A 15,201-nucleotide genomic window follows, 5' to 3' on the forward strand; every position below is an offset into this window, starting at 1 on the left:
AGAGAATGTCATGGTGGTAGCATCAGAGTATGCCATGGTGGAAGAACCATGGTAATTCGTGGTAGTAGCACCAGGGTAAGTCATGGTGGGAGCACCAGAGTATGTCATGGTGGTAGCACCAGAGAATGTCATGGTGGTAGCACCAGAGTATGTCATGGTGGTAGCACCAGAGAATGTCATGGTGGTAGCACCAGAGTAAGTCATGGTAGTAGCACCAGATTATGTCATGGTGGTAGCACCAGGGTAAGTCATGGTAGTAGCACTAGGGTAAGTCATGGTGGTAGCACCAGAGTATGTCATGGTGGTAGCACCAGAGTATTTCATGGTGGTAGCACCAGAGCATGTCATGGTGGTAGCACCAGAGTATGTCATGGTGGTAGTACCAGATTATGTCATGGTGGTAGCACCAGAGTATGCCATGGTGGTAGCACCGGAGTATGTCATGGTAGCACCAGAGTAAGTCATGGTGGTAGCACCAGAGTATGTCATGGTGGTAGCACCAGAGTATGTCATGGTGGTAGCACCAGAGTATGTCATGATGGTAGCACCAGAGTATGTCATGGTGGTAGCACCAGAGTATGTCATGGTGGTAGCACCAGAGTATGTCATGGTGGTAGCACCAGAGTATGTCATGGTGGTAGCACCAGAGTATGTCATGGTGGTAGCACCAGAGTATGTCATGGTGGTAGCACCAGAGTATGTCATGGTGGTAGCACCAGAGTATGTCATGGTGGTAGCACCAGAGTATGTCATGGTGGTAGCACCGGAGTATGTCATGGTAACACCAGAGTAAGTCATGGTGGTTGCACCAGAGTATGTCATGGTGGTAGCACCAGATTATGTCATGGTGGTAGCACCAGAGTATGTCATGGTGGTAGCACCAGAGTATGTCATGGTGGTAGCACCAGAGTATGTCATGGTGGTAGCACCGGAGTATGTCATGGTAGCACCAGAGTAAGTCATGGTGGTAGCACCAGAGTATGTCATGGTGGTAGCACCAGAATAAGTCAGGAAGAGAGACAAACAGTTGTGGTCTAGTCACAATCTGGACTAGTGTCAGCGAACCTAACTTAACCAAGTTTAACCTCTACCTAGCTAAACTAAACCTACTTTACCCTAATCTAATCTAATTAAACTTAATTTAGCCTAACCGATTCTAATCAAACTTAACCTAACTTAATTTAAACTAACTTAACCTAACCTAACCAACTTAAACTAATCTAACTTAACTTAACCTAACCTGACCTAAGCTTATTCTCATCCTTCACATCTGGCGCGTCCTTCTGTGATACCAATGCAAAAAAGCGTTACTAACGTCCACAACCCCTCACACTGCAGCACAGCTCACTCTCACACTGCAGCACAGCTCACTCTCACACTGCAGCACAGCTCACTCTCACACTGCAGCACAGCTCACTCTCACACTGCAGCACAGCTCACTCTCACACTGCAGCACAGCTCACTCTCACACTGCAGCACAGCTCACTCTCACACTGCAGCACAGCTCACTCTCACACTGCAGCACAGCTCACTCTCACACTGCAGCACAGCTCACTCTCACACTGCAGCACAGCTCACTCTCACACTGCAGCACAGCTCACTCTCACACTACAGCACATCTCACCCTCACACTGCAGCACAGCTCACTCTCACACTGCAGCACAGCTCACTCTCACACTGCAGCACAGCTCACTCTCACACTGCAGCACAGCTCACTCTCACACTGCAGCACAGCTCACTCTCACACTGCAGCACAGCTCACTCACAATGCAGCTCACTCTCACACTGCACCACAGCTCACTCTCACACTGCAGCACAGCTCACTCTCACACTGCAGCACAGCTCACTCTCACACTGCAGCACAGCTCACTCTCACACTGCAGCACAGCTCACTCTCACACTGCAGCACAGCTCACTCTCACACTGCAGCACAGCTCACTCTCACACTGCAGCACAGCTCACTCTCACACTACAGCACAGCTCACTCTCACACTGCAGCACAGCTCACTCTCACACTGCAGCACAGCTCACTCTCACACTACAGCACAGCTCACTCTCACACTGCAGCACAGCTAACTCTCACACTGCAGCACAGCTCACTCTCACACTGCAGCACAGCTCACCCTCACACTGCAGCACAGCTCACTCTCACACTACAGCACAGCTCACTCTCACACTGCAGCACAGCTCACTCTCACACTGCAGCACAGCTCACTCTCACACTGCAGCACAGCTCACTCTCACACTGCAGCACAGCTCACTCTCACACTGCAGCACAGCTCACTCTCACACTGCACCAAAGCTCACTCTCACGCTGCAGCACAGCCCACTCTCACACTGCACCACAGCTCACTCTCACACTGCAGCACAGCTCACTCTCACACTGCAGCACAGCTCACTCTCACACTGCAGCACAGCTCACTCTCACACTCCAAACAGCTCACTCTCACACTGCAGCACAGCTCACTCTCACACTGCAGCACAGCTCACTCTCACACTGCAGCACAGCTCACTCTCACACTCCAGACAGCTCACTCTCACACTGCAGCACAGCTCACTCTCACACTGCAGCACAGCTCACTCTCACACTCCAGACAGCTCACTCTCACACTGCACCACAGCTCACTCTCACACTGCAGCACAGCTCACTCTCACACTGCACCACAGCTCACTCTCACACTGCAGCACAGCTCACTCTCACACTCCAGACAGCTTACTTTCACACTCCAAAACAGCAGCACAGCTCACACTGCAGCACAGCTCACTCTCACACTGCAGACAGCTCACTCTCACACTGCACTCTCACACTGCACAGCTCACTCTCACACTTCAGTACAGCTCACTCTCACACTCCAGACAGCTCACTCTCACACTGCACCACAGCTCACTCTCACACTGCAGCACAGCTCACTCTCACACTGCACCACAGCTCACTCTCACACTGCAACACAGCTCACTCTCACACTCCAGACAGCTTACTTTCACACTCCAAAACAGTTGACTCTCACACTCCAACACAGCTTACTCTCACACTCCAGCACAGCTTACTCTCACACTCCAGCCCAGCTTACTCACACACTCCAGTACAGCTCAGTCTCACACTCCAGCACAGCTTACTCTCACACTCCAGCACAGCTTACTCACACACTCCAGCACAGCTTACTCTCACACTCCAGCACAGCTTACTCTCACACTCCAGCACAGCTTACTCTCACACTCCAGCACAGCTCACTCTCACACTCCAGCACAGCTAACTCTCACACTCCAGCCCAGCTTACTCACACACTCCAGTACAGCTCAGTCTCACACTCCTGCACAGCTTACTCTCACACTCCAGCACAGCTTACTCACACACTCCAGCACAGCTCACTCTCACACACAAGCACAGCTCACTCTCACACTCACACACACCTTACTCTCACGCTCCAGCACAGCTCACTCTCACACTCCAGCCCAGCCTACTCTCACACTCCAGCACAGCTTACTCTGACACTCCAGCACAGCTCACTCTCACACTCCAGCCCAGCTCACTATCATACTCCAGCACAGCTTACTCTCACACTCCAGCACAGCTCACTCTCACACTCCAGCCCAGCTCACTATCACACTCCAGCACAGCTCACTTTTACACTTCAGGACAGCATACTCTCACACTCCAGGACAGCATACTCTGACACTCAAGCACAGCTTACTCTTACACTCCAGCACAGCTTACTCTCATACTCCAGCACAGCTCACTCTCACACTACAGCACAGCTCACTCTCACACTCCAGCACAGCTCACTCTCATACTCCAGCACAGCTTACTCACACACTCCAGCACAGCTGACTCTCACACTCCAACACAGCTTACTCTCACACTCCAGCACAGCTTACTCTCACACTGCAGCACAGCTTAGTCTCACACTCCAGCACAGCTTACTCACACACTCCAGCACCGCTCACTCTCACACTCCAGCACAGCTTACTCACACTCTCCAGCACAGCTTACTCTCACACTGCAACACAGTTTACTCTCGCACTCCAGCACAGCTCACTCACACTCCAGCACAACTCCACTCACACTCCAGCACAGCTCACTCACACTCCAGCACAACTCCACTCACACTCCAGCACAGCTCACTCTGACACTCCAGCACAGCTCACTCACACTGCAGCACAGCTCACTCACACTCCAGCACAGCTCACTCTCACACTCCAGCACAACTCCACTCACACTCCAGCACAGCTCACTCTCACACTCCAGCACAACTCCACTCACACTGCAGCACAGCTCACTCACACTCCAGCACAGCTCACTCACACTCCAGCACAGCTCACTCACACTGCAGCACAGCTCACTCACACTCCAGCACAGCTCACTCACAGTCCAGCACAGCTCACTCTGACACTCCAGCACAACTACACCCACACTCCAGCACAGCTCACTCACACTCCAGCACAGCTCACTCACAGTCCAGCACAGCTCACTCTGACACTCCAGCACAACTACACCCACACTCCAGCACAGCTCACTCTGACACTCCAGCACAACTCCACTCACACTCCAGCACAGCTCACTCTGACACTCCAGCACAACTCCACTCACACTCCAGCACAGCTCACTCTGACACTCCAGCACAACTCCACTCACACTCCAGCACAGCTCACTCTGACACTCCAGCACAACACACACACTTCACTACAGCTCCCACTCAACAGATGAATGGCACATTGCCGATAAGTATGACAAGAAAGACACAAGTAGCAGTATTAACTTTCATTGCGACAACAAAACAAGTATTCAGGAGCTAACTTTGCATTTTGCGATGTTTGTTCCTAAACAGCGGGGTTATTAAGTCCTTTCGAGCACGAGAAGTAATTAATGTTAATTTACAGTCACTGAGGTCTATAAATGCAATGAAATGATAGCTTTATGTCTGGTTTTATCTTCGTCTATAATAATGCTAACGATTGATCTGTGGAGACCTTAGTGAAGAGGGATGTAACGTCGAGGCTGGCCAGTCTTATTTTCAATGTTGATGTTGTTGACCTTTGTCAAGATGTCCAGAATTCTAAAGTCGGGCCTTACTGACGGTGCCTAATAGTTTAGAAATGTTTGGCAATTGTGTCTGCCGGATTATGGGGGATGTTAAAATGTAAATCGTGTTTGGTCTCATGGAAATGTACTCTGTGGATTTTTGCAGTCCATACATGTTGATTCGCCTGGAGTTCGTATGAAGGTCAAGAAGTTTCTTACCTTGTTCAGACTCTACCAGTAAGTTTTTTCATAAAGAACATCGTTCTATATATATGCAATATATATAGAACGTGTCGTCTGAAGATGTGCAGCACAATACATTTTGTCAACCTGAGGAAACACCGAAATTGACAGGTGCTTAAAAATTAGTCCATATCAAACCTACTCTGTGAAACTCTAGAAATTTATAGATGCATCATTCTTCCTACTGGTTAAAAAACTGTTCAAATTACACCACCTCTCGGGAAGTCTAATATCTATTCCGCAGTTGTAACGTCCAACACTCTCATGGAAATTACCCTCGGCAACTTCCGTAGATCTTCCAACATCAGAACCAGTGTATACACTATTCCCTCTTCAAGAAACAACATGCAATGCAACAAGTATAACCACACATGGACTCCATTTACACTACACCACCTGAAACCTGACCTTCCTCTTCCTTGTTTTTGTTATATATAAAGCTATCACTCCTTCTCTCTCTACCTCACCACCTGTTCCTAAGCGAAACATCATCTGCAGTTATGATTTGCTCTGCATTACACGCCGTTACCCAAGTATTTGTTTGTTATTACAGTCATCATAAGTTCGTGTTGCTGGATCACGACCTCAGACGTTGGTGAGAAGATATTGTTTAAGAATACGAGGTGTGAGGTGGGTGTGTGGGGAGGGGTATTGCTCTTATACTGAAGTCATCATATCATTTACAGAGGAAAAACATATTTCAGCGTTAACGCAGGATGGTGTGCAACACTGTTAACAGATTTACCTCATGTTAAAGTAAATTCCTATAATTTCATGTTGTATAAACTCTTGATATTTTAGAAGAGTGAGTTGTGATAAAGGTGACACTTGACTTAATAGTAAGACTTATATTCCGTCGGAATATAATCATTCTCTCTAGCACTTGGCATATCTTCCCTGGCATTTGTCATAGAAGAGACCTGTTTTTTCTTGTTGAATTAGCCGTAGATTCACGAAATCGTAATAACACAGAATACTAAGCATGTAAAGCAATATCTGTAACGAAGTGTGCATTGTTTCTATATCTTTGGCATGAGTTCTACAATATATGCTCTGAAATAACAAATTAATAACTCTTCTCTGTATTACTCTAACTAGAGGTTTCTTCTCTCACAGCCGTCAAGGTTGATTCTTCTTTATTTAGATACTCACTGGTGAATAATTTTACAATGCCATTATTATTATGCTCATCAGTAAATTTACTCACAAATTTTGCAAAGTCGGGCAGCCTGTGGCCATGACTCTGGATTTTACCTGGAGAGAGTTCCGGGGGTCAACCCCCCCGCGGCCCGGTTTGTAACCAGGCCTCATGGTGGATCAGCGCCTGATCAACCAGGCTGTTGCTGCTGGCTGTACGCAATCCAACGTACGAGCCACAGCCCGGCTGGTCAGGTACCGACTTTAGGTGCTTGTCCAGTGCCTGCTTGAAGACTGCCAGGGGTCTATTGGTAATCCCCCTTATGTATGCTAGGAGGCAGTTTAACAGTCTTGGGTCCCTGACACTTATTGTGTTGTCTCTTAACGTGCTAGTGACATCCCTGCTTTTCATTTGGGGGGATGTTGCAACGTCTGCCAAGTCTTTTGCTTTCGTAGTGATTTTTCGTGTTCAAGTTCGGTACTAGTCCCTCTTGGATTTTCCAGGTGTATATATATCATGTATCTCTCCCGCCTGCGTTCCAGGGAGTACAGGTTCAGGAACTTCAAGCGCTCCCAGTAATTGAGGTGTTTTATCTCCGTTATGCGCGCCGTGAAGGTTCTCTGTACATTTTCTAGGTCAGCAATTTCACCTGCCTAGAGAGGTGCTGTTAGTGTGCAGCAATATTCCAGCCTAGATAGAACAAGCGACCTGAAGAGTGTCATCATGGGCTTGGCATCCCTAGTTTTGAAGGTTCTCATTATCCATCCTGTCATTTTTCTAGCAGATGCGATTGATACAATGAAGCTTTAATTTCCTCGTGTTTACCATATCGGAGTAATTGAAATTTTTCATCGTTGAACTTCATATTGTTTTCTGCAGCCCATTGAAAGATTTGGTTGATGTCCGCCTGGAGCCTTGCAGTGTCTGCAATGGAAGACACTGTCATGCAGATTCGGGTGTCATCTGCAAAGGAAGACACGGTGCTGTGGCTGACATCCTTGTCTATGTCAGATATGAGGATGAGAAACAAGATGGGAGCTAGTACCGTGCCTTGTGGAACAGAGCTTTTCACCGTAGCCGCCTCAAGCTTTACTGCTCTATGTGTTCTGTTTGTGAGGAAATTATAGATCCATCTACCAACTTTTCCTGTTATTCCTTTAGCACGCATTTTGTGCTCTATTACGTCATGGTCACACTTGTCGAAGGCTTTTGCAAAGTCTGTATATATTACATCTGCATTCTTTTTGTCTTCTAGTGCATTTAGGACCTTGTCGTAGTGATTCAGTAGTTGAGACAGACAGGAGCGACCTGCTCTAACCCCTTTTTGCCCTGAGTTGTGTAATTGATGGTTATCTAGATGGGTGGCGATCTTGCTTCTTAGGGCCCTTTCAAAGAATTTTATGATATGGGATGTTAGTGCTATCAGTCTGTAGTTCTTAGCTATTGCTTTACTGCCCCCTTTGTGGAGTGGGGCTATGTCTGTTGTTTTTAGTAACTGTGGGACGACCGCCGTGTCCATGCTCTTTCTCCATATGATGGTAAAAGCTCGTGATAAGGGCTTCTTGCAGTTCTTGATGAACACGGAAGAGGGTTCCCACTCTCCGTGGCCCTAACAATAACCTCATCTTCCGCTCTTTTCCAGTATACTCGTATAATCATCCTTAATATACTACCGTGTTTTTCGACAGCATCTTATCACTCTGAGCACTTGCTATTGAATACATGAGAGAGCGGCTCTCACATGTATTCATGTATTTCTCAACCGATCTTAGTCCGAGAAGTCCTAAGACATGTCCGACACACATAAGGCGGGACACCTGTTTCGCTAGCACCATCCATCGCTGCCTTGAGCTAGGGAGACATAACCTCACACGGGACGCCGCTCAGGCAGTTGCCTAATCGTACTGGATTTGTGAGACAGTGGTTGCTTAAATGTGATTCTGTAGAGTTTAGCCACAGGTTATAAACGGTAAACGTGAGAGACATGCTACTTACCTTGTGCTACCGACTCCTACCTGGATTTCTTCGGGAGATGCTACACGCGGAACTTGAACTTATTGAGTGAATTTATAGGAAGTGGTAAAGCGGCTAGTCAGCTTACCAGACTCTTCAAACTTAGAACTTGACACGTTTCTCCAATACTTGTACATGCACAGATCTACCTTTCATTTAACTCACCTTCCCCTAACACTTGTGCAAGCACAGACCTACCTTAATTTGACTAACCTCCCCAGCACTTACTTCAGTACACACCTACCTTATACTTGACTCATCTCCCCAGTACTCATACCTACCTTATACTTGCGGTTGACCTCCTTGCAGAATCCATACCTGTGAAAGTAAAGTAAACATCACATAATGATCTTTAATGTAACGTTGCAATCTGCCACCTGAATATTAAGTAGAAGATGTTTGGGTGAGACAGTGCTACTGGTAGTAGAAAGTAATTAATAATACTCTGTAACTTACTGCTATTAGTGGTGATATTAAGTGGTTACCACTGAGTAATTCATTGCTATTAGTAGTGGTATTACGTAATTACCATTAACTCAGTGTTAACTCCACCAATCATTGTTAGTGGAGTTAGCAGGAGGTTACCACTAGTCAGTACAACAGGAGGTTACCACTAGTCAGTACAACAGGAGGTTACCACTAGTCAGTACAACAGGAGGTTACCACTAGTCAGTACAACAGGAGGTTACCACTAGTCAGTACAACAGGAGGTTACCACTAGTCAGTACAACAGGAGGTTACCACTAGTCAGTACAACAGGAGGTTACCACTAGTCAGTACAACAGGAGGTTACCACTAGTCAGTACAACAGGAGGTTACCACTAGTCAGTACAACAGGAGGTTACCACTAGTCAGTACAACAGGAGGTTACCACTAGTCAGTACAACAGGAGGTTACCACTAGTCAGTACAACAGGAGGTCAGTACAACAGGAGGTTACTCAGTACAACAGGAGGTTACACTAGTCAGTACAACAGGAGGTTACCACTAGTCAGTACAACAGGAGGTTACCACTAGTCAGTACAACAGGAGGTTACCACTAGTCAGTACAACAGGAGGTTACCACTAGTCAGTACAACAGGAGGTTACCACTAGTCAGTACAACAGGAGGTTACCACTAGTCAGTACAACAGGAGGTTACCACTAGTCAGTACAACAGGAGGTTACCACTAGTCAGTACAACAGGAGGTTACCACTAGTCAGTACAACAGGAGGTTACCACTAGTCAGTACAACAGGAGGTTACCACTAGTCAGTACAACAGGAGGTTACCACTAGTCAGTACAACAGGAGGTTACCACTAGTCAGTACAACAGGAGGTTACCACTAGTCAGTACAACAGGAGGTTACCACTAGTCAGTACAACAGGAGGTTACCACTAGTCAGTACAACAGGAGGTTACCACTAGTCAGTACAACAGGAGGTTACCACTAGTCAGTACAACAGGAGGTTACCACTAGTCAGTACAACAGGAGGTTACCACTAGTCAGTACAACAGGAGGTTACCACTAGTCAGTACAACAGGAGGTTACCACTAGTCAGTACAACAGGAGGTTACCACTAGTCAGTACAACAGGAGGTTACCACTAGTCAGTACAACAGGAGGTTACCACTAGTCAGTACAACAGGAGGTTACCACTAGTCAGTACAACAGGAGGTTACCACTAGTCAGTACAACAGGAGGTTACCACTAGTCAGTACAACAGGAGGTTACCACTAGTCAGTACAACAGGAGGTTACCACTAGTCAGTACAACAGGAGGTTACCACTAGTCAGTACAACAGGAGGTTACCACTAGTCAGTACAACAGGAGGTTACCACTAGTCAGTACAACAGGAGGTTACCACTAGTCAGTACAACAGGAGGTTACCACTAGTCAGTACAACAGGAGGTTAACACTAGTCAGTACAACAGGAGGTTACCACTAGTCAGTACAACAGGAGGTTACCACTAGTCAGTACAACAGGAGGTTACCACTAGTCAGTACAACAGGAGGTTACACTAGTCAGTACAACAGGAGGTTACCACTAGTCAGTACAACAGGAGGTTACCACTAGTCAGTACAACAGGAGGTTACCACTAGTCAGTACAACAGGAGGTTACCACTAGTCAGTATAACAGGAGGTTACCACTTACTGTCAGGTACACTTACAGGACAACACGGTTACCACTAGTCAGTACTGCTCACACAACAGGGTACACTTAGGAAATTACAGAGGTACACTTACTGAAAGTTAATTTGTTTCACACTACTGCTCACACACGGTACACTTACTGCTCACACACGGTACACTTACTGCTACACACACGGTACACTTACTGCTCACACACGGTACACTTACTGCTCACTGCTCACACACGGTACACTTACTGCTCACACACGGTACACTTACTGCTCACACACGGTACACTTACTGCTCACACACGGTACACTTACTGCTCACACACGGTACACTTACTGCTCACACACGGTACACTTACTGCTCACACACGGTACACTTACTGCCCACACACGGTACACTTACTGCTCACACACGGTACACTTACTGCTCACACACGGTACACTTACTGCTCACACACGGTACACTTACTGCTCACACGGTACACTTACTGCTCACACACGGTACACTTACTGCCCACACACGGTACACTTACTGCTCACACACGGTACACTTACTGCTCACACACGGTACACTTACTGCTCACACACGGTACACTTACTGCTCACACACGGTACACACTGCTACTGCTCACACACGGTACACTTACTGCTCACACACGGTACACTTACTGCTCACACACGGTACACTTACTGCTCACACACGGTACACTGCTCACACACGGTACACTTACTGCTCACACACACGGTACACTACACTTACTGCTCACACACGGTACACTTACTGCTCACACACGGTACACTTACTGCTCCACACACGGTACACTTACTGCTCACACACGGTACACTTACTGCCCACACACGGTACACACACGGTACACTTACTGCTACACACACACACGGTACACTTACTGCTCACACACGGTACACTTACTGCTCACACACGGTACACTTACTGCTCACACTGCTCACACACGGTACACTTACTGCTCACACACGGTACACTTACTGCTCACACACGGTACACTTACTGCTCACACACGGTACACTTACTGCCCACACACACACTTACTGGTACACTTACTGGTACACTTACTGCTCACACACGGTACACTTACTGCTCACACACGGTACACTTACTGCACTTACTGCTCACACACGGTACACTTACTGCTCACACACGGTACACTTACTGGGTACACTTACTGCTCACACACGGTACACTTACTGCTCACACACACGGTACACTAACTGCTACACTTACTGCCCACACACGGTACACTTACTGCCAACACACAGTACACTTACTGCTCACGGTACACTTACTGCCCACACACGGTCACACACGGTACACTTACTGCTCACACACGGTACACTTACTGCCCACACACGGTACACACACGGTACACTTACTGCCACACACGGTACACTTACTGCCCACACACGGTACACTTACTGCTCACACACGGTACACTTACTGCTCACACACGGTACACTTACTGCTCACACACGGTACACTTACTGCTCACACACGGTACACTTACTGCTCACACACGGTACACTTACTGCTCACACCGTACACTTACTGCTCACACACGGTACACTTACTGCTCACACACGGTACACTTACTGCTCACACACGGTACACTTACTGCTCACACACGGTACACTTACTGCTCACACACGGTACACTTACTGCCCACACACGGTACACTTACTGCTCACACACGGTACACTTACTGCCCACACACACACACGGTACACTTACTGCCCACACACGGTACACTTACTGCTCACACACGGTACACTTACTGCTCACACACGGTACACTTACTGCCCACACACGGTACACACACACACGGTACACTTACTGCCCACACACGGTACACTTACTGCTCACACACGGTACACTTACTGCCCACACATGGTACACTTACTGCCCACACACGGTACACTTACACTTACTGCTCACACACGGTACACTTACTGCCCACACACGGTACACACACACACGGTACACTTACTGCTCACACACGGTACACTTACTGCCCACACACGGTACACTTACTGCTACACACACGGTACACTTACTGCTCACACACGGTACACTTACTGGGTACACTTACTGCTCACACACGGTACACTTACTGCTCACACACGGTACACTTACTGCCCACACACGGTACACTTACTGCTCACACACGGTACACTTACTGCTACACTTACTGCCCACACACGGTACACTTACTGCTCACACACGGTACACTTACTGCTCACACACGGTACACTTACTGCTCACACACGGTACACTTACTGCTCACACACGGTACACTTACTGCTCACACACGGTACACTTACTGCTCACACACGGTACACTTACTGCTCACACACGGTACACTTACTGCTCACACACGGTACACTTACTGCTCACACACGGTACACTTACTGCTCACACACGGTACACTTACTGCCCACACACGGTACACTTACTGCTCACACACGGTACACTTACTGCCCACACACGGTACACTTACTGCTCACACACGGTACACTTACTGCTCACACACGGTACACTTACTGCTCACACACGGTACACTTACTGCTCACACACGGTACACTTACTGCTCACACACGGTACACTTACTGCCCACACACACTTACTGCTCACACACGGTACACTTACTGTACACTTACTGCCCACACACGGTACACACTGCCCACACACGGTACACTTACTGCCCACACACGGTACACTTACTGCTCACACACGGTACACTTACTGCTCACACACGGTACACTTACTGGTACACTTACTGCCCACACACGGTACACTTACTGCTCACACACGGTACACTTACTGCTCACACACGGTACACTTACTGCTCACACACGGTACACTTACTGCTCACACACGGTACACTTACTGCCCACACACGGTACACTTACTGCCCACACACGGTACACTTACTGCCCACACACGGTACACTTACTGCTCACACACGGTACACTTACTGCCCACACACGGTACACTTACTGCCCACACACGGTACACTTACTGCCCACACACGGCACACTTACTGCCCACACACGGTACACTTACTGCCCACACACGGTACACTTACTGCCCACACACGGTACACTTACTGCCCACACACGGTACACTTACTGCCCACGCACGGTGCACTTACTGCCCATACACGGCACACTTACTGCCCACAAACGATACACTTACTGCTCACACACGGTACACTTACTGCCCACACACGGTACACTTACTGCTCACACACGGTACACTTACTGCCCACACACGGTACACTTACTGCTCACACACGGTACACTTACTGCCCACACACGGTACACTTACTGCACACACACGGTACACTTACTGCCCACACACGGTACACTTACTGCTCACACACGGTACACTTACTGCCCACACACGGTACACTTACTGCCCACACACGGTACACTTACTGCCCACACACGGTACACTTACTGCCCACACACGGTACACTTACTGCCCACACACGGTACACTTACTGCTCACACACGGTACACTTACTGCCCACACACAGTAAACTTACTGCCCACACACTATACACTTACTGCCCACACACGATATACTTACTGGCTACACACGGTACACTTACTACCCAGACACAGTACACTTACTACCCACACACTGTACACTTACTGCCCACACACGGTACACTTACTACCCACACACAGAACACTTACTACCCACACACTGTACACTTACTGCCCACACACGATACACTTACTACCCACACACGGTACACTTACTGCCCACACACGGTACACTTACTGCCCACACACGGTGCACTTACTGCCCACAAACGATACACTTACTACCCACTCACGGTACACTTACTGCCCACACACGGTACACTTACTGCCCACACACAGTACACTTACTGCCCACACACGGTGCACTTACTGCCCACAAACGATACACTTAATCCCCACTCACGGTACACTTACTGCCCACACACGGTACACTTACTGCACACACACACACACGGTACACTTACTGCCCACACACACGGTACACTTACTGCACACACACACGTTACACTTACTGCACACACACACACAGTACACTTTCTGCACACACACACGGTACACTTACTGCACACACACGGTACACTTACTGCACACACACACGGTACACTTACTGCCCACACACGGTACACTTACTGCACACACACACGGTACACTTACTGCCCACACACGATACACTTACTACCCACACACGGTACACTTACTGCCCCCACACGATACACTTACTGCCCACACACGTTACACTTACTGCACACACACGGTACACTTACTGCACACACAAACGGTACACTTACTGCCCACACACGGTGCACTTACTGCACACACACAGGGTACACTTACTGCACACACACACACACACACACACACGGTACACTTACTGCACACACACACACACACACGGTACACTTACTGCTCACACACGGTACACTTACTGCTCACACACGGTACACTTACTGCACACACACGGTACACACTGCTCACACACACACACACACACGGTACACTTACTGCACACACACGGTACACTTACTGCTCACACACGGTACACTTACTGCACACACACACACGGTACACTTACTGCCCACACA

General features: G+C 48.2%; 1 protein-coding gene across 1 annotated transcript in view; it reads right to left on the reverse strand.

Annotated features, from left to right (window-relative positions):
- The window catches only part of rdgC (retinal degeneration C), a 98,255-nt gene that overhangs the window by 49,050 nt on the left and 34,004 nt on the right, over positions 1-15,201 (reverse strand). The window contains exon 6 of the mRNA XM_070084369.1: positions 8,696-8,732. Coding sequence (XP_069940470.1) covers positions 8,696-8,732 — 37 coding nt within the window. The remainder of the gene's footprint in view (positions 1-8,695; positions 8,733-15,201) is intronic.

The sequence above is a fragment of the Cherax quadricarinatus genome, chromosome 12 (genome assembly GCF_038502225.1).
Source record: "Cherax quadricarinatus isolate ZL_2023a chromosome 12, ASM3850222v1, whole genome shotgun sequence".
Taxonomy (NCBI): domain Eukaryota; kingdom Metazoa; phylum Arthropoda; class Malacostraca; order Decapoda; family Parastacidae; genus Cherax; species Cherax quadricarinatus.